The sequence below is a fragment of the Liolophura sinensis genome, chromosome 8, assembly GCF_032854445.1.
Source record: "Liolophura sinensis isolate JHLJ2023 chromosome 8, CUHK_Ljap_v2, whole genome shotgun sequence".
Classification (NCBI taxonomy): domain Eukaryota; kingdom Metazoa; phylum Mollusca; class Polyplacophora; order Chitonida; family Chitonidae; genus Liolophura; species Liolophura sinensis.
Window position 1 is genome coordinate 43289033 of NC_088302.1, and position 21782 is coordinate 43310814.

Here is a 21782-nt window from a genome sequence, read left to right on the forward strand (position 1 = left end):
GGTTGGAGTTTATGGGAACTACTAAAATTGTAACCGCTAAATGTTTACACAACAGTATTTGATAAAAACGGAAGTGTGTTATTCAAGTTGTGAGAAGTTTACGCATTACCGACATATTTTCATTTGTTTTTTAAATAAATTTTTTTTTAGTTATAGTGTGGCATTATCAAACAAGACTAACAACATATGAGTGATGTTTTCATAAAAAAAAACAGAACATTTTAACCTTTAGACAAACATTTCCGGGTTATCTCCCTTGATCATGACTCTCCAGCTCTGAAGGCTAACACATCAACGATATATCGCAAATGGCGCGAAGGGAATGTGTCTTGTTTAGAGCCAGTAGATATGGTAAATTTTCGTCTCTTTCAGGATATTTTTTAGTAAATGGGTAATAGAAATACCGAAGGTTTTCTAAATCGATCTTCAGTTCAGTTGATAACATGGATGTATCGGGCTTTCTGTAGATCTGTACCATTACTATCAACATTGCCTTTTATCCCTGTTACGTTTTAATGTCAACACTCAATAGTTAATTTGTGAAGTGTCATGTGGTGACAGAACTACCCACCTACAGTAGATCTATCCCTGCTAGATGGACCCAGGGTGCTATTTTAAAGTTCAGACATTCTTCGAAACGCCATTCCTGCCTCTCACAAAACATGGCGAGGATTTTACCTCCTTCCCATTCGAGGCACTGTAGTTCAATTATATTAAACTTGGAGTCTGTTGTAAACAATCTGCCTCAACATTTAATCGTTGAATTGAAAAAAAAAAAACAGTCAGTGCATGCCGCTAAATTCTCGTGGGCCTTTAAATCCACTTTGAACAGCTTACAGCATACATCAATTTTTGTTACAGGCAGAGAATATAGGACCCTTATTGCCATTCATTCCAGAGTGGAAATGTTATTAAAATCCACAGAAATATTCCTTCTCTTTCTTTAAAATAACTTTGTTCAGTCGGATGTGCTAAAGTCAGGCAACTACAAAATAAAATATATGGAAATTGACCTAACAAGACCGGACCACGCGGCCAGCTTAAGTGACAGGTTTAACGATTATTTCCTCCGTCATCGGTATGCCGCCATTTTAGAAATGATTTAAAATACTGCTTTGTTTCGTAAAGTGCAGAACAAATGTATCTTTGCAGAACAGACTGGACTCGTCACTTCAGTGATTAAATGTCGAGGCAGGTACATGTACATATCAGAAATTGTTAAAAACAGACTTCATTTAATTTAATTGAAGTAAAGGCAGTCCTCTCCTAGAACAGCAGTATGTACATTGACTTAGTTACCCTGCACTGCTTGGTTCTCAGTGGGCTATCCTCAACATGCTGTTGTTGTTTGCTGTAGGACACGGTTGTAAGTAATCCTTGTCCATTTCTGCATCCGATCTGTGTCAGTATAGTGATATGCTTCGTCATGCGTACATACACTGGACCAAAACTTCTCCGTGTCAGTTTTGAGGATTTCACACTCCTATCTCCTTCCCACTTATGGCAATCTAACCTATTACCTCTGCTAATTTCTAGGCAATTTTTCTATGGAATCTCGAATACAATTGTCTTAATTTGCTATCCTCACTGACAAAAGTAATTATCTTGCTTTCTTGTGGTCACGTTGACTTCTAGAACTTTGGTGGTACCAAGTACCTTGTATTCAACATCCAAGTGTTCTACTTGTGGGATTGAAATATAACTGTTTTGGCATTGAAATCTTCCAGAAAACTATTATTTCCATTGCTGTCAGTAGGCACAACTTTAGTTTTCATAATGCAAGCCAGAATTTCATGAAATAGAACTTGCATGTTTAGTGCATTAAAGTTTGGGTGCCAGCAGCACTGACCTCATGTTCCATCGAGTTGGTGTTCGGCATTATGTGACAATTTTTTTGACAGGCAGGCGTGTCAAAACTTTAAAATGGCACATGTAGGTGGGATAATTCGTCAAGATGTTACAAAACTTCATTTTCATGCAAGTCATGGCGTGTGTAAATATTTCTTAACCTGCTGGTCAGTCTTTGCAGACTATTAAACAGTACTTATTGTTACACCTTTTCAAATCTCCATTGCACATTGGTAGTTTTTATGGTAAGTTTTTCGTAAATATTTAATTTCAGATGGATTGCTAACAGCTGTAAGCATTATGGTCGGTGAGGAAGCATGATTTGTATACACTGGGTGACATTTGGAAGCGAAATTATCTAAAGATGTCAAGACAAGTGTTAGCCATCTCACACAGACTTGGAGAGTAAGTGTATAAAATTATACCAATGTAAACCTGTTACAGTTTTCAAATATTTACATAAATGTAACAGACCTTCAGCCAATTAAACTGTTCCTAACAGAGACGTTCCTGACTCTTGTATATGTTCATTTTTTATATATAAATGTAACATTTTATAAAAGAAAATAATAACGATAATTTTTTTCATAAAAATTTAAATTATTATATTATATATTAAGCTTTTAATATATAAGATTATGTTAATCTTATAGATAATATTAAGATTTTCCAGCAAATCCTTTTGTAAACTGGGAGAACCAGATTATGGCTTGGAGTAATATAGTATAAATTATGACTACTTGCTGAAACATGTAATTCATACTCAAGTTTTCCAGGAGAATCACCATTTGTGTCAAATAATATAGAGGGTTGATTCCTGTTTTTGTTTTGTTTTTCTTTCAAAGGTGTGCCAAAAATGAGAACACAAGTGTCCAGGAAGTGAGAGGCCTGCTCAGTATCCTGGTGGAGAAGGTCCTGACCAACACAGATGCAGGTAACCATCTTTTATGAAAAAGATATCAATAGGTTTGGCTATGAGATATACATAAATTAAGGGATTCATAGAAATCCAAACTTTTACAACTGGAAACTCAACTTGTTGGTTGTTACATTAAAGAAAAGAAAGGAACTAACAGGCATAATATCAAAGAGTAAACATGTTCAAAATAGAGAGATAAGGCTTATCCTGCTCAGAGGTATTTAGTGAAACAGTTATAAACCATACATGTTCAGTTGTTTGTTGGTATAAATATTAGAAAGAAAGGAACTAACAAATATTACATAAAAAATAAACATACATAGGTCTACAAATGCAAAAGACAAGGCTTATTCAGATCGGAGGTTTATTAGCTTACTGTAAAGCATTTCTTATTCACCGGAATTTATTTTCGTGGATTTATTTCAAAGATGGGTTCGAGGTATCGAGGTAATACTGAAAAAAAATCTTAAGACTAGGTTATAATATGGCCGAAATTACTCAAGCACGTCAAACAGGTATCATCAAGAGTGGCTATAATTCTCTTTTGTTTCCTGTGGTGTCGCTAATCCTCGTAATCTGGATCAGAGATTGAAACAATGGGGGATGGTCATCTAAGAAGATGACATTTCTACTGTGAGCAGTATTCAAAGAGGTGTTACTTGTTTTCGCATTGGCCTTTGATTGACGAGAGAGTGCATGCAGGCCTACTGTTATTCAACTGGCAAAGTGACCTGTCACCTTTCGAGCAGTTCTGTTCAGCAGTAAAACATATAAATTCGCCATTATCAGAGCCAGTCATTCAAGCAGTCAAGCAGCACGATTAGTTTTGGATTGTTTTCTGTTTTAATCGTCCTCTGTAGCTGGTCAGAAAGGGTTAACATTGCGCAGTTGTCAGACGACTGTGCGTTGTTGTATATAGTTCATACTTTGTTTGAAGCTCACTCAGTGGTCCACCGTAAGTGGGAAGGTCTTCCAGCAACCTGCGGATGGTCGTGGGTTTCCCTGGGGCTGTGCCCGGTTTCCACCCACCATAATGCTGGCCACCGTCGTATAAGTGAAATATTCTTGAGTACGGCGTAAAACACCAATCAAAAAAAACAAAAAAAGTGGTCCACCGGATACACACAGCCAATGGGAAATGTGTGTCAAAGTAACATTCATTGGAAGCCAGCACAAGTTGTACGTACTTTTCTCTCACTTTCCTGGCATACCAAAGATTGATCAAACTATATTATTTGCACATGTGGAAAAGCTTGCTGAGAGCCACCTAGAAACAACCCATGGTGCACTGACTGAAGAAGAGGTACATGTATCTGCATTGTCTTTTGTATTTTTGTAATCCCAAAATGGGACACATTGTGTATTGAACATTGTGTGTTAGTGTTTCTCTTATTGACTTTCCTAAGATCCCTTGCTGGCAGGACAATCCTGACATCTTTCTGATCACAAGATTTTTGTTACTTTCTGGTGAGGTATGATGGTTGACTGGCCGTTGAGCACAATGATACAACAAGTGGTGTTGAGCACCTGAAATATTCTTAAGTATGGCATTGAAAATCAATAAATCAGTTAATTTCTACTCTACAGTTGCCTCTACCATTGCAAGGATTGGAGAGGCTAGCGAATATGTGCCAACCTTACAGCTGATGAGCTGGTATGCCGGACGGAACCCTGCCGTTTTTGTCCACGGTCAGAATGTACTCAGTGATGATGAACATGGGGATGGGGTGGAGCTCAGTGAAGAGGAGAAGGAGTCTCATGGTGAGTTGTAATGAACATAGGGATGTGATGGAGCTCAGTAGTGAAGGGATGGAGTCCCCATGAATTGGCATGAATATGGGGATGGGGTGGAGCTCAGTGAAGAGGAGAAGGAGCCTCATGGTGAGTTGTAATGAACATAGGGATGTGATGGAGCTCAGTAATGAAGGGATGGAGTCCCCATGAATTGGCATGAATATGGGGATGGGGTGGAGCTAAGTGAAGAGGGGAAGGAGTCTCATGGTGAGTTGTAATGAACATAGGGATGTGATGGAGCTCAGTAATGAAGGGATGGAGTCACCATGAATTGGCATGAATATGGGGATGGGGTGGAGCTCAGTGAAGAGGAGAAGGAGTCTCATGGTGAGTTGTAATGAACATAGGGATGTGATGGAGCTCAGTAATGAAGGGATGGAGTCCCCATGAATTGGCATGAATATGGGGATGGGGTGGAGCTAAGTGAAGAGGGGAAGGAGTCTCATGGTGAGTTGTAATGAACAAGGGGTTGTGGTCAGCTCAGTAATGAAGGGATGGAGTCCCCATGAATTGACATGAACATGGGGATGGGGTGGAGCTCTGACAAGGAGAAGGAATCTCACGATAAGATAACCTGATCATGGGGATGGTTGGAGCTTAGTGATGAGAGCTTATCATGAACATCGGGATGAGGTGGAGGTCAGTGATGAGAAGGAATCTCATGGTGAGTTAACATGAACATTGGGATGAGGTGGAGCTCGGTGATGAGAATGAATCTCATGGTGAATTAACATGAACACCAGGATGAGGTGGAGCTCGGTGATGAGAAGGAATCTCATGGTGAGTTAACATGAAAATCAGGATGAGGTGGAGCTCGGTGATGAGAAGGAATCTCATGGTGAGTTAACATGAACATTGGGATGAGGTGGAGCTCGGTGATGAGAATGAATCTCATGGTGAGTTAACATGAACATTGGGAGGAGGTGGAGCTCGGTGATGAGAATGAATCTCATGGTGAATTAACATGAACACCAGGATGAGGTGGAGCTCGGTGATGAGAAGGAATCTCATGGTGAGTTAACATAAACATCGGGATGAGGTGGAGCTCGGTGATGAGAATGAATCTCATGGTGAGTTAACATGAACATTGGGATGAGGTGGAGCTCAGTGATGAGAAGTTATCTCATGGTGAGTTAACATGAACATCGGGATGAGGTGGAGCTCAGTGATGAGAAGGAACCTCATGGTGAGTTAACATGAACATCGGGATGAGGTGGAGCTCAGTGATGAGAAGGAACCTCATGGTGAGTTAACATGAACATCGGGATGAGGTGGAGCTCAGTGATGAGAAGGAACCTCATGTTGAGTTAACATGAACATCCGGATGAGGTGAAGCTCAGTGATGAGAAGGAACCTCATGGTGAGTTAACATGAACATCGGGATGAGGTGGAGCTCAGTGATGAGAAGGAACCTCATGGTGAGTTAACATGAACATCGGGATGAGGTGAAGCTCAGTGATGAGAAGGAATCTCATGGTGAATTAACATGAGTGAGTGAGTGCTTGGGGTTTAACGTCGTTCTCAACAATTTTTCAGTCATATGACGACGAAGGAATCATTAGGGTGCATGTACGTGTAATGTGCCTCCTTGTTGCAGGACGGATTTCCACCGCTCTTTTATTTAGTGCTGCCTCACTGAGACGACTTACCGAAGGCAAGCAAGCCGCCCCGCCCGAGCCATTATACTGATACGGGTCAACCAGTCGTTGCACTATCCCCTTCATGCTGAACGCCAAGTGAGGAAGTTACAACTTCCTCTTTTAAAGTCTTAGGTGTGACTCGATCAAGGATTGATCCTGGATCTACCAGTCCCGAAGCAGACGCTCTACCAACTGTGCTATCCGGGCCGGTCCGAATTAACATGAACATCGGGATGAGGTGGAGCTCAGTGATGAGAAGGAATCTCATGGTGAGTTAACATGAACATCGGGATGAGGTGAAGCTCAGTGATGAGAAGGAACCTCATGGTGAGTTAACATGAACATCGGGATGAGGTGGAGCTCAGTGATGAGAAGGAACCTCATGGTGAGTTAACATGAACATCGGGATGAGGTGAAGCTCAGTGATGAGAAGGAATCTCATGGTGAATTAACATGAACATCGGGATGAGGTGGAGCTCAGTGATGAGAAGGAATCTCATGTTGAGTTAACATGAACATCGGGATGAGGTGGAGCTCGGTGATATAGTATATAGTGTTCATATCAGTATGTCACTTGTGAGAAAGTTCATCATTACTTGCCTAAGGTTGGTGGTTTATCTCAGGCACTCTGGTGTCCTCCCATAAAATCGATTGCCATCAAATAAATCAATAAATTTTACATTGCTACATCATATAACAGTAAAACATTGTGTCATATGAGGGTCATGTACGACATCACAGAATAGTTCTGCATATGACAAAATCTAAAAAATGGGGCATAATCTGATGGACAAAATCATCAAAATATAAATAATAAACTATTATTGTGTATAGTTAATTTTGCTTGATAAGTGTATATGGATAAATAGGTCAAGACTTTGTATCTCAAGAGTTATCTGTCCTCCTTTTTTAACCCCCATAATGCTGGATGCCTTTACATAAATGAAATATTCTTGAGTATATCACCAATCAAATAAATAAGTCTGTCTACTTTTCACTGGAAGAAATACTTGTGGTGCTCAGACTTCATCATACTTGGGGCGTTCAGACTTCATCATCCTGGTACAGTATCCTCGTAATTTTTTGTGTGCGTACCTTGTTGTAATCAAAGTCCAAACCCAGATAAGGTCACCATGTAGGATATGCTTCTTCTGTCTACAGCTGTGTTGTGTTTCATTTTGTCAAACATTTCTATCAAATAATTTCCTGTTTTATGTTTGTTCTATTTGTAGCATTCACCTGTTGGTGTATTTCGCGGATATTGCGCCTGCTGTCTCACAAAGGCTGCGCCTCACTGCATCACAAGTGCCGAGACACCATCTCACAGTTTCTACAGGTCATCAAGTGGCGGGATCTTGTTGCTTTCCACAATATTCTCTCTGAGCTCATACATTGTGCGGCAGGTAGGTCAGGCTGTTGCCTTGTACATAGTTAGATGACATATTCATATCTTAAACCAGGTATATATGGTTATTCTGACAATGTGAAGTTGAGATATTATAAAAAGATAGAATTTAATGGTAATGCCAGAATAGTACATCAACTGAGTACTCTAGTAGTAAATTGATTCTAGGTTTAGAACCATTGGCAAGTCATCGGTGTCAAATTCACAATTATACCATGAACTCTGTATGGAAAGTGACTGACATGACTGATTGTGAAGATGTGAAGTGAGAAAAAACATGAACAAATGTTTTGACAACTGTCTGTTTATTTGCAGAATTAGTGGAATTTAGTGATCAGTTTGAGCGGTCCAAAGGCCAAACTCGGACTGTCACCAGCTTCCATGTACCTTTACACCTGCTGCAGCAGAGTGTCACAGACACAAGCCAGGTAACTCTTGCTACATGACTGACTTACATGTACGTCTCACTGGTGAAAAAGCAAGTAACTTACATGGCTGACTTACTTCCTCACTAGTGAAGTGACTTACCAGACACAGGGCAGGTAACTCTCATATTACATTGTTGACTTCCTGACACAGTCCAGGCAACTCGCATTATGTGATTGACTTACCTGATACAGGGCAGATAACTCTCATTCTATGATTGACTTACCTGATACAGGGCAGATATCTCACATTCTATGATTGACATACCTGATACAGGGCAGATAACTCTCATTCTGTGATTGACTTAGCTGATACAGGGCAGATAACTCACATTCTGTGATTGACTTACCTGACACAGGGCAGATAACTCTCATTCTATGGCTGACTTACCTGATACAGGGCAGATAACTCATTCTGTGGCTGACTTACCTGACAGAGGGTAGGTAACGTTCATTCTTGGGCCGACTTACCCGACACTAGGCAGATAACTCTCATTATATGGCTGACTTACCTGACACAGGGTAGGTAACTTTCCATTTTATGGCTGACTCCAGATACAAGGGCAGATAACTCATTCTACAGCGGACTTACCTCAGGGAAGGTAACTCTTTATCACATGATTAATTTACCTGACTCAGCAGAGTTAACTCCAGGTACAGGACTGGTAACTTTCTTGTCATGACGCAAGCTGCCGGACATAGTACAGGTAAATTTCATGCCATCATTTATTTATTAGTTGTAGGCCAGTAAACAAGCAGATGTGAGCCTTAGTGATCTAGGTATGTTTCTTGTTATTGTGCAGTGATCAAGATATTTTTCCTACTTGTAGGCCAGTAAACAACCAGAGGTAAGTCTGAGTGATGTACCTCATGTCCTCTCCAGCCTGGAGTCCAGTGAGCTGCTACAGACCAACATCATGTAAGCAAATGTCTCCTTTCAAGCCTGAAAATAATTAAGTTGGTGTAGGATACTTTGGCAAATCTTTCAGGTATTCACATTGTGAAAAAGTTACAATGTTGTTGTGTGGCAGTTTTGTCCTATGCCACTGACAAAATAATATTTGACGCAGTCTTCCTGCCCATTTCCAGTCTTACCTTTAAATGAGATGTGATGCTGGTCTTAATACAATCGTCAAGTTCACCATTATGATATTTCTATTACGTGTAAGTTTTCCTTAGGTATCGTGCATGAGTCAATGATTAGGCTTGTCCCTTCTTGCATGTAATGTCAATTTAATTAATCCTTTCTGCATTAAACCACTTTATACATAATGGATATGTCAGAATATCTTGTTTGGGCATTACCTCTACAATTAAGGAAGTTTTATTGATTATCTAAAGTATAATTGACAAAAGCTTTTGACACATTTTCTTCAGCAATTTGGGTACAATTTATTTTACCCTTTAATATCATAATCTAAAGCTCTGATAGTGTGTACGTGCTTCAGAGAATTAGTGTGATTTCACATTTTCCTCTTTGTAGGCGTATCCTGGTTGGATTTGTGCCTGACGTTTGTCAGTTCACCAGTAACAGAATTCCGCTTTTCTGGAGCGTTCTTTGCTGCCACCTGGAGAACGGAGATTACCCGCTCAAATCTGTAAGTCACAATCTCACAGTGTATTTCAAGACTTCATTTAATTGCACTGTCAAGGATTGTTAAGAATTTTGCCCTTATATAATGGTGGCCAGTTTTATGTGTGAAGGAAACTTCTACTTGTCAGATGTAAGCTGGCCAGTTCATGACGAACTTTCCATTATGTAACATGAAGACTTACAAGCTATATTGGTGAAGGACAAGTTGACATGGTCTTTAACTCATAAGAAAGCGAAAACTTCCCGCATTGATGCTTCAGGTTGGTTTTGTCCCGCTGATCACAGTCCCATATTTCCTCAACATTTACACATATGATAGACTATATTTCAGTGCATTGTTTGTACTGTGTTAATTTGATTTGTGCTTTACCCTGTACTGAAGTATATTTTACTTATACAACAGCAGCCAACATTGTGGTCAGAGGAAACCATCCTTATCTGATCTCAGAGACAAAATTATATAGGTTGAGTTGGCCAATTTCAGGTCTTTACCTTAAGTATAAATTTATCAGACTACATAGAATAATGGCCTCAAACTATTCTTCCATGAAAATCTTGCAGATGTGCGGAAAGTTTGGAGAATTACAGCTGTGTGTTACTAATCATGTCCCTGTATGTTGCAGGTGTCCCTGCTGGTCATGGTCCGGGTGATACAGATAGATGGTCTACCCACAGGCAATCTGCTCCAGTACTTCATCAGTTGTCACTTAGCACTTCTGGAAAGACTCTGCATGGAGAGAGAACAAGGGGACCCATTGGAGTAAGGCCTCAGTCAAACCATTTAGTTTTGAACAAACTTACTGTCACATAGAAGTGATTTGCACTCGCCCGGCCTGCCACAAGAGGGCGCAATGTATGTACACACACTTAATGACTCCTTGTCATCATATAACTGAAACAATGTTAACTACGACGTCAAACCGCAAGCATTCATTTATTTATTCTGTTAATTGTAAGTGTTTGCTGCTTGTTTTCCAGTGAGCTTGATGAGATGGAGGAATGTACAGCCAGACTGTGTGAACAGGTGGTGACAGAGGATAGCAATACAACATCTATCACCAGACTCTCACTGATGGATCTGAGACTCTACTACGATAAGGTTGCTCTCACTCTCGCAGAACACGGGCTCCATAATCTCCGCTGTCCTGACCTCACTAACGCCATTGGTCAGTTCTCTTGTCACTTGATGGAGAGACTGACACCTCCCTCACTGATTGGTCGAGAGGGAGTAAGGCGCAGCTTCATCAGTGGCCTTATGAAGGACCTGGGCACGTGCTCTGAAATCCAGGTGATAACAAAACCACACCAAATAATATTTTTGTTTTATGGGCAGAATGAATATTTTTTAATTTTTGGAAGAGAGAACAAAAATAAAACCAAAAAATCATCTGATTTTCGGTAAATGTGGACTGTCCTAGCAATTGTTCTTGTTAAAGACATGTGTTTGTGATCAGAAAGCCTTGAAAACTTGAAAAGAGGTACATGTAATTGTATTTGTAGGGCATTGTGGGTTCTGCTGTCAAAAGTATCCAATCAGAGATGCTAAATTAAACTGACAGTAATTGTGTTTGTAGGGCATTGTGGGTCCTGTTGTCAAATGTATCCAATCAGAGATGCCGAATAAAACTGACAGTAATTGTGTTTGTAGGGCATTGTGGGTCCTGTTGTCAAATGTATCCAATCAGAGATGGCGAATAAAACTGACAGTAATTGTGTTTGTAGGGTATTGTGGGTCCTGCTGTCAAATGTATCCAACCAGAGATGCCGAATAAAACTGACAGTAATTGTGTTTGTAGGGTATTGTGGGTCCTGCTGTCAAATGTATCCAATCAGAGATGGCGAATAAAACTGACAGTAATTGTGTTTGTAGGGCATTGTGGGTCCTGCTGTCAAATGTATCCAATCAGAGATGGCGAATAAAACTGACAGTAATTGTGTTTGTAGGGTATTGTGGGTCCTGCTGTCAAATGTATCCAATCAGAGATGGCGAATAAAACTGACAGTAATTGTGTTTGTAGGGCATTGTGGGTCCTGCTGTCAAATGTATCCAATCAGAGATGGCGAATAAAACTGACAGTAATTGTGTTTGTAGGGTATTGTGGGTCCTGCTGTCAAATGTATCCAATCAGAGATGGCGAATAAAACTGACAGTAATTGTGTTTGTAGGGTATTGTGGGTCCTGCTGTCAAATGTATCCAATCAGAGATGGCGAATAAAACTGACAGTAATTGTGTTTGTAGGGCATTGTGGGTCCTGCTGTCAAATGTATCCAATCAGAGATGGCGAATAAAACTGACAGTAATTGTGTTTGTAGGGTATTGTGGGTCCTGCTGTCAAATGTATCCAATCAGAGATGGCGAATAAAACTGACAGTAATTGTGTTTGTAGGGTATTGTGGGTCCTGCTGTCAAATGTATCCAATCAGAGATGGCGAATAAAACTGACAGTAATTGTGTTTGTAGGGTATTGTGGGTCCTGCTGTCAAATGTATCCAATCAGAGATGGCGAATAAAACTGACAGTAATTGTGTTTGTAGGGCATTGTGGGTCCTGCTGTCAAATGTATCCAATCAGAGATGGCGAATAAAACTGACAGTAATTGTGTTTGTAGGGCATTGTGGGTCCTGCTGTCAAATGTATCCAATCAGAGATGGCGAATAAAACTGACAGTAATTGTGTTTGTAGGGTATTGTGGGTCCTGCTGTCAAATGTATCCAATCAGAGATGGCGAATAAAACTGACAGTAATTGTGTTTGTAGGGCATTGTGGGTCCTGCTGTCAAATGTATCCAATCAGAGATGGCGAATAAAACTGACAGTAATTGTGTTTGTAGGGTATTGTGGGTCCTGCTGTCAAATGTATCCAATCAGAGATGGCGAATAAAACTGACAGTAATTGTGTTTGTAGGGTATTGTGGGTCCTGCTGTCAAATGTATCCAATCAGAGATGGCGAATAAAACTGACAGTAATTGTGTTTGTAGGGCATTGTGGGTCCTGCTGTCAAATGTATCCAATCAGAGATGGCGAATAAAACTGACAGTAATTGTGTTTGTAGGGTATTGTGGGTCCTGCTGTCAAATGTATCCAATCAGAGATGCCGAATAAAACTGACAGTAATTGTGTTTGTAGGGTATTGTGGGTCCTGCTGTCAAATGTATCCAATCAGAGATGCCGAATAAAACTGACAGTAATTGTGTTTGTAGGGTATTGTGGGTCCTGCTGTCAAATGTATCCAATCAGAGATGGCGAATAAAACTGACAGTAATTGTGTTTGTAGGGCATTGTGGGTCCTGCTGTCAAATGTATCCAATCAGAGATGGCGAATAAAACTGACAGTAATTGTGTTTGTAGGGTATTGTGGGTCCTGCTGTCAAATGTATCCAATCAGAGATGGCGAATAAACCTGAAGAACCTAAATCGTCTGAAACAACAGGGTCCTCGCAGCCAATGAAAGAAGAGGAGAGAGATGGGAGCAGGAAAGGCAAAAAACTGTCCAAAAGTCGAGCAAAGAAAAGGTACTAGAAATTCTGTACATAGCAAGAAATTCAAAATGTTCAGATCGGAGCAAGAAATATAAAAAGATTAGATGGGAACAAGAAATGCAAAAAGATTAGATGGGAGCACGAAATGCAAAAAAAATGCCCAAAATCTGAGCAAAGAAAAGGTATTGGAAATTCCTTAAATAGCAAGAAATTAAGGGTATTTTCCTGTGAGGAGGAAAGGAAAAAACTGTCCAAAAGTCGAACAAAAGGAAGGTAAAAGAAATTCCTTACCTAGCAAGATTTTGTTGTATTTTTTTCCTGAGCTTGTTATGGAATGGTTATATTATTGTTTTGCTTTGGGAAAGTTCGATTTGGCTTGAATCAGTGGTATGGCATGATACACTTGGATTTTCACCCCTTAAACACTTCTCATCTACGTTCATTAGGAAAGTATCAGATGTAGAAGAGCGTGCTGATGTCACGGAAAACTCAAAGACCTTCCAATCTGTGTACACCAAATTCAGGGATGCTTTCTCAGGGATGGCAGAACGGGTAAGTGGAAAGGTAAAGGTGCAGGGAAGGAGATTAGCTTTGAATGAGTGAATGATTATGGCTTAACGCCACATTGGCAATATCTCCGTCATATCGTGGTGAGGTAAGCTTTGAAAGAGACACTGATGTTAAGTAGTTTTAGTTCATCAGCATATGATGGATTTGTCTGTTTTTCACTGTTCACCTCCACACAGTGGTGTAACATTATGGAGGGGCGTCTGGTTTTTGTTTGCACCAAACATTGTTGCAGTAAATCTTGTCTGTACGATGACTCGAGAACTTCTTGACTAATTACCTTCATGGTCAGTGGTGTGATGACAGCTGTGATTAGTGTCTACTTGTATGCGTAAAACAAAATGTCTGTGTTGTTTGTTTGGCAGTTATTTTTTGTCAGGATTATATAACTTGGGCATTTTATGAAAGATTACCTTCAAACAGGGACATTTGTTCGACATCACTGAGAGAATGCTTAAGTTTTGACCAAGGTGTTTGAAAAACAAGATGGCTGCAACAGTCCTGTTTTGACCATTAATGTATACATGTAACGCTTTGATTTTATTTCTTAATGTGCAAATTATCATGTGTAATAACGTGTAACCTTGCAAATAAATTTTTCAATTTTCACTTTTGGGGATAAAAATGGTTTCAGATTACAGTTTTCTCAAGGCCCCAGTGGTCAGTCCAGAAATTAAGTTGCTTGCAGTGGTGATCTCAATGATGATCCCTGTTTAAAAAGAACTCGGGGGACAGATAAAACGGGGGGCAAGGGTGTGGGGAACAGATCGAATGGGTGCAGGTGTAGGGACGCAGAGGGGGCGCTAAGTGGGCTCGAAGATGCCATGCAGTATCTGTGTACATGTCACCTTGCCAACAATGTAGCGACACTGTTCACTGGGCTTGAGGCACTTCCAGGGTGTTCACTGAGTCCTGAGCAAGATCAGTGATGGTGTAATTTCTGAAAAAATCCAAAAGTTGACAGAAAATGTGCACAATATAGAGGGTAATTAGGAGGTAGAAAAATACCCTCAGAATGGAATTTTGGGGCATAATTTTCTTCATGTGGCATAGAAACATAATCTTTCTTGTATAGTTCCTTTTCATGTGTCTTTTAAGCTTTGTCTGGAGGATAACTCGAGGACTATTTGGCTGGATAGCCTTGAAACTTTCACCGAGAAAAGATCTGGGATTGGGTTTTATCTTTGTGTGTATAACAATAAGGCCACTGCTAGGATCTTTGTTTTCTAGATCTTTTAACAAAAAAAACTTAAAAACGTTTTGACTTGGACAGAATATTTACTTGTTCTGTTATAGTTATGTGTAGATTGATGTCAAATTGAACATCATTGTAGAATGAAAGTCAGAACAGTGGTTGAATGCTGTGTTTATTTTCTGTGTTATCATGCAGGTTCTCTGTTTTTTTTTTATTAGGATATACGGCTGACAGACCTGGAAACCGTCAGTGTGTTCACAGAGGTGTGCGCTCATTGTATTCTCGCCCAGCCCACTGCAACAGCAATACGGTAGGGCAACTTTGTTGACGTCTCCTCTGGCTTTTAGCTCACATACATGTATAAAATGTACCAAGTAGAGGCATAGCTTGTGTCATACCCTGAACAATGTCAGCATCCAGTAACAGGCATAGCTTATGTCATACCCTGAGCAACGTGGGCATCCAGTAACAGGCATAGCTTATGTCATACCCTGAGCAACGTGGGCATCCAATAGCGGGCATAACTTATGTAATACCCTGAGCAATGCTAGGGGTGGTATCTTAAAAAGTACTGCATGTATTGAGCTGAGTGTTTGTAAAGATGTAGAGCTTGCTAACTCAAGGGAGATATTCCATCATTGATGTGCTGTATTGTGTATGACAAAATTAATTTTAAAGGAAATGTTCGGGATGGCATCTGAAAAATACTGCAGGATATCTTCAGCATGATACTTCAGTGGCCGCAGCACTTCTGATGACATGGAATCACCCTAAATGTATACACCTAATGACTCCTCATCATCATTTGACTGTAAAATTGTTCAGCACGATGTAAAGCCCCAAGCATTGATACATATACACACATGTAGATACACATACATATCTACATATCTACATGTGTAAACTGGGTTAATTTTGTTTTCCTTTAGGTCAGTCTCTCCCAACACGTTTTGGAATTTCTGCACAGAGTCAGACTTGTGTCAGATTTTCTGTCTGTGGAGGCTTTTTCTCCGTCAACAGGTTCGTTCTTCAGACAAGGTCAAGCTGAATAGAGGTCTACAGAAAATGGCTCGTTCTGTGTCAGGACTCTTGGCTTTACATGGTAAGTTTAATAGTTGTAACCAAGAGCTTAGAATGCACAAGGTCTCCAATCCTCACACAGTGTTTTCTTTTAAGTTTCATTAAGTGTAATGAAAAGTACAAAAAAAAAAATCATAAAGCAAAAAAGAGTAAGGAAAGTTTTGTAAAAGAATAAAGAATAACATACATGTAGTGAAGAAAAGTTGTGTATTACAGTGATACTGTAAAATGTTCATTTTGCACCACACTTGTAAATACTCAACTTTTTCATTTGTTTTCATTCTTAATCATTGTCACCTGTGATGACCGATGTGTGAATTCCTATTTGCTAACAAGAATATTTATGTTCCTTTTTCTCCTCTTTAGTACATGACTCAACAACATTCAGGTCAGAGCACTTCCAGTCTTTCTGCTGGATACTCAGTCTTATGTGGTTGCCTGTAAGTGTGTAGATTAGGTTTGAATATGCATACAAGTGAAGTACCGCAAGTTTAGGATAAACTCTTTACACAACCATCATCCTGCCAGTTGTTTGACGTTCAAACTCTTTTAGCGCTTAAGGTAAAATATAAATTCAGTTGTGTCATGTGACCTCTCAGAAATGTTATAGAACTATTTTTGAGCACAGACAAACGCAACACGTGCCTCTGCAAACAAGTTTCACAAGGTTTTATGTAGAGTAAATGAATGCTGGAGAAAATTGTGGAGCTGAACATTTGTGACTTGAGAGGGTCCTAAAGGAATTAGTGCAGTACCTCTTAAATACAGAGGTGATCAGTAAATTAATGCCAACAAAGGCTGCCTCAAAATTTGCACAAACAACATGATACAGTAGGACTGTCTTTACCTTTAATGACGAAAGGGTTTGAGCTTGAAACATTTACTGTAAGTTTATGTACACAGATGTGCAGCAAAGAATATAGAAAAGAAAATGGTTAAAGAAAAAAAAACAAAAGTAAAAAATAAATGTTAAGAGTCTGAATTCACTTGGAAGAACTTCAAATCAGTTAGAGCCTTTCACTCCCAACTAAAATGACTTCTCCCTTGTGTCTTCAGGCAGAGTCCCGATGGCTGGATTTGAACCCCGAGGACTCCAGGCAGGTGGCTGACCTGGCTACAGCCCTTAGTCAAAGGCTAGGTGACTAACTCATGACCTACATGTACATGCTTAGGAATTCAGCACTTGTGCTTTTGTGTTATTAAATGTTCTTAAGAGAATTCTCACTCTCTCTCACTGCATGGTGGGATTTGTAGCTGTCAAGAAGCCAGTCTCATGTTTGTTGAAGACCACGAGCAGCAATCAGATAAATGTAGTAGAAATACTGTAATTCTTCAAGCTTTTCACATGTGTGCAAGGTGTTTATTCAAGCATACCTCCTTGACTCATAAAATTATACTTCTTGTGAAGGCCTGAAACTGGTCCAGCCAACCAATGTAGTTTTGTGTCCAAAATCAAATTAAAAGTGTGCATCATTAGCACTGAAAGTTGCTCTTGTAAATGTGAAGTGGTTGAGGAATGAGGGTAGACATGAACAGTGAAGTTCACTGAATAACCTCACCATTTTTTTCCAGATTATTAATTTGAAGAAGTCTTCCTTCATTCGTAATATTATCGTGAAAAAAATCGTTTTTGTTTGTCGTGTAAAAAATCCATTAAAAGGTTAACGGACTTGTTCACTGCAACTGCCAGGCATTTGACCATTGAGGTGGTGTGCTTGAATCCATCCAAACACATGGCTTCATTGCGATGCTGTCAGATTTTCCTTCCTGTTTGCCAGTGAAGTCCTCACTGGGCAACACGTTGCATAATTATGTGATTTGTTTCTTGGTGCAGATTTGCAGACACTGGATGAGTGTCTTCATGCATTAAGCTGCTTTCCTAGAACTGTCCTGCTGAAATGGAGGGCTCGTGTGTTATGCCTGGCCCTGGTATGTTATCCATTCATAATTCAAACTCCACCTACATGGTCGAGGGGCTTAGCATGCCAGCACTTTATAGTCACTCAGGAGACTCTCACCAATGCAGCCGCTGTGAGTTCAAGTATGCCTCATGCTGGCTTCCTCTCCACTTTTACGTGGGAAAGTCTTCCAGCAATCTGCGGATGACTCTGGGTTTCCTCCGGGCTCTGCCCGGTTTCCTCACACCATAATGCAAAGTGTACTATTATTGAGCACAACGTAAAACACCAATCAAGTAAATAAATAATTCAAACTCGGAAAAAGCCAACAATGGACAGAGAATTTGTCGATTTCTCCACTCTCACTGTGGGGCCTTCGGGACAATAAGCAGTTGACAATTTTCATGCAAATGTTCACAAACTAAATGTTGTTGAAGATCACTTGTCAAGCTTCTGCCAGTGTGGTGTGAATATTGGTACATCACATATAGGAAAGGTTGCAAGAAGTCTGTGGTTTAGCTGCTGTATTCTGGTTTCCTCCACCTGTAAAACTAACCCCCATTGTATTAGTTAAAAACCCCTGAGCACAAGTTTGGCGTTCTAAGTCAAATCAACTTTCAGTACAGCTCGCAATGTGAAAGATTTGTATTGAGAACAATTTGTAACATTTTCAAGTTGGAAGAATATAGATATGACATGAAAGATTATAAAACGTTACTTTTCATAATCATGTATCATTCGCCATTTCTATCAGTGGGGCAAATTTATTGGAAGTTTTGTAATTTCCATTGTCATGTTCAGAGTGACAGCCGCATGGAAGTGAAGACGTCAGCCTTAAGGCATCTGCCCTTGTATTTGTGCTCGCTGGGAACCAACATTGCCTACATCATCACAGACTTCATACAGTAAGTCCTATATCATCACAGATTTCATACAGAAAGTCCTACATCATCACAGATTTTATAAAGTAGGCCCTACTTCATCACAGATTTCATACAGAAAGTCCTACGTCATCACTGACGTAATATAGTAAACCCTAAATTACACCAGACTTCATGCGGTAAGTCTTATGTCACAGACTCCATACAGTAAGTCCTACTTCATCAACACTTGCAGATGTCAAACAGAAAGTATGACGTCATCACAGACATTCTACTTAGTAAGTACTACCTCATATCAGACACTGTGTGGCAAGTACTGGTTCATCTCAGACTCCGCATTGTAAATTGTTTGAAGGTAAAGCAAAAGAATTATTGTGTTGTATAAGGTTGTTTGTATTTATGGTTTTGCTTATGTGTGAATACCTTCTGTTGCTGGCAACAAAGTATGTATTTCTGTATTAAATGGTGTTAATTTTTTCTTACATTTTAAGTTATTCAAAACTAGTTGAGTGACATGGACTATGTGACATGTCACTGTTCTCTTGTGGCTTGATTGGCCAGTCACTCAGGTATTTAAGCTGATTTGCTTACAGCCCTCTGATATCCCAGGATTCCACAACCAGTCCGGTGCTAGAGAAGATTGCTGGACAGTTAGGAGACGTGGCGTGTGTCCTTTCTAAACATGCCTCTGTTTGTTTGTATGTATACATACTTTATGATATTATCTTCTATGCTGTACTGTATTACTTCTTATTTCTATCTCATCAAATTACTGAGAGTATGTTATTTTTTTGGCATAAAATCTTAACACACACACACACACACACATAGATGTGTGTGTGTATATGTGTATATACATATATACATGTACCAGTTCTGATTAATTTAATTTTAACTTCCGCAATACTATAACACAAGATATGGATATTAAATGTAATAAATCGCTCCAAATAAGTTAATTACAACTAAACAACTCTTACATTCTGAAAACAAGTAATTGTATTATTGTAATGCTTTTTGTTTTACTAGGACATCAAAGCCTGACATCACCAAGCCCGTGTCCCAGTGTGTGACTGTTATCTGTTCAGTGTGCAGAACCAACCCAAACCCAGGTAGACAGACATTAGCTGATCAGGAGCTTCTTGTATTTCTTCTATTTTTAATTTCTGTTCTTTACTCACCATGGTTTGATACAGTGAAGAAGCTAATCTGCTGTTAAGCCATTTTTAGTGAGGGAAGAATGATCATGTGGCATTTTCAGTATTATGTTCTCAGTGCATGAATTCCTTGTGTTCTGTAACGTGGATTTTGTATGGTCAGTTTTATTGCCATAAATCATATGTTATTTTTTTCTTAATAAATTTTATTACATATAAATGAACACAAATATTTCATTACTTGAAGTGAATCCCCAGTGCTGAGCCTTGTAAACTACAGACAAATAGTTTGTTGTCCCCTGAATCTATTCTGATCGTTTAAAATGTCAAAAACAGAAGACTTTGGTCATCAAACATCAGAAAATCTACCCCGCTACGATCAAGCCACCGTTGACCTTGTGACGTCATGGCGGTACATTCCCTGCAGGCATCTGAGGGTTCTCTGTGTACAACACAGAGCAGGAAACAGTTGCTATACTTTTACGGATAATTTCCACATTATTCCATGCCCAAGTGCGGCTTGTGAGTGCAGTAACACAACGCAGGATACTGTAAAGTTACATACATGGCCTAAACATGGCACAGATTTACAGAACATGGACCAGACCTCGTCAGAAACGCCCTTTGATTAGGAGGGATTCAATTGTGGTCCTATGAGACTTGCTAATTCAGCCGTAACTTTTAAAAGAAAAGGCTGAAAGATAAGCCTTATAATATCCTCCACAAAAGCCAAGTGGAAAAGACTTCTGGATTTTCACTCCTTGAATGCATAAATTGTTTAGCTAGTTGCTTGTTTGAAACAGCAGGCTGACACGAACTGTAGGGAGCCACTAGCCTTTGCCCTACAATGGCCATGAGGCTATAGGGCAGCCCTCCAGCTCAGTTCACACCGGAACAAATAAATTAAGTAAAATTTTTACCAATCGCTGTTTCCATTCACTATAATTCAAGCCTTATTTATAGTTGCCAGTGATACTTTTTTAAACAAGAAAGCTTAGCTCGATTGTTAGTTTTACCACCGTTAAGTTGTTGACAGACTGTTGTAGTCGGTGTAACTCACAATCGACTGGCCTGACTCCATGTATCTTTGTGTCACAGCCGGTATCGCTCAACTTAGCTGTATAAAATTATAGTCTGCTAACTGCGAAACCATGCCAGATCCTCCACATATACTACCATAATTCAGTGGATGTCCAATTCATGTAAGACAAACCAGACGGGAGCGCATTTGTGTCATCTACGTGGCCGATATGTGCACAAAGATCGGTCGTAGTATCACCCAATTGCTGTGCTGTACAAGCTTTTCACGGATCTAATACATCTCCGGTATCCTATCTTTGAAAATATTTGTTGTAAAACTGTTTTACTTATATGCTTTTCTGGGTGCTAATTAAAAGATGTACACGTAGGGGTAAAATTACAGATTAAATCACACGATAGCTTCTGGAAAAGCACACATTCGGTGGTCAAATGCATGGATTCGGCTGTGCTTTGCACGGTTTTTCAACACGTCACCTGGCCAGGGCTGTGCAGTAGACAAGATAGGCAGAATGTCCAACTTTAATGGGCTTTTTTAAATGGAACTAGTTCACATAAAATTTTTGTAAATGCAGTTCAGACTTACATGGCATAAATATTGTTTTGGGAATGTTTAGTGTGAAATAAAATCGTTGGAGTTCTACTTTAAAAGAAATATTTATATGTTGTCGTTTTTTTGAATGCTGTTATACCTGTTGCACATTTTGTTGTAGAATCATCTGCTGATAACAGTGACAAGAAAGTTGCACCCTTTGACCCAAAACTCATGCTGCCATTTCTGAAATTTCTCTCAGGAGAGAGTATTGAAGTCAAAACAAGTGAGTTCCAGTTAAATTGTTGTTTCAGATGTAGATAGAGCA

General features: G+C 39.6%; 2 protein-coding genes across 2 annotated transcripts in view; both read left to right on the plus strand.

The window, feature by feature from the left end:
• Positions 1–296: 296 nt before the first annotated feature.
• LOC135473566 (serine/threonine-protein kinase atr-like) lies at positions 297–19946 on the plus strand. The gene is made up of 21 exons (XM_064753421.1): positions 297–351; positions 2123–2253; positions 2694–2782; positions 4355–4528; positions 7434–7604; positions 7922–8034; positions 8862–8950; positions 9515–9629; positions 10249–10385; positions 10604–10913; positions 11348–11413; positions 12976–13139; positions 13553–13658; positions 15087–15178; positions 15798–15970; positions 16315–16388; positions 17005–17086; positions 17783–17877; positions 18648–18751; positions 19321–19425; positions 19757–19946. Exons 2-21 carry the CDS (start codon positions 2213–2215, stop codon positions 19944–19946), a joined length of 2490 nt encoding a protein of 829 aa, XP_064609491.1. The 5' UTR covers positions 297–351; positions 2123–2212.
• A 1693-nt stretch (positions 19947–21639) lies between these two features.
• The window catches only part of LOC135472252 (serine/threonine-protein kinase ATR-like), a 62975-nt gene continuing 62832 nt past the window's right edge, over positions 21640–21782 (plus strand). Inside the window, exon 1 of the mRNA XM_064751665.1 lies at positions 21640–21740. Within this exon, the coding sequence (XP_064607735.1) occupies positions 21689–21740 (52 nt within the window). The 5' untranslated portion in view covers positions 21640–21688. The remainder of the gene's footprint in view (positions 21741–21782) is intronic.

Coding starts and splice junctions, on each gene's coding strand:
- LOC135473566 (XM_064753421.1), top strand. CDS start 2,213: ATGTCAAGACAAGTGTTAGCCATCTCACACAGACTTGGAGA. Junction 15,179..15,797: donor CCCACTGCAACAGCAATACG/GTAGGGCAACTT, acceptor GTTTTCCTTTAG/GTCAGTCTCTCCCAACACGT. Junction 16,389..17,004: donor TCAGTCTTATGTGGTTGCCT/GTAAGTGTGTAG, acceptor TTGTGTCTTCAG/GCAGAGTCCCGATGGCTGGA.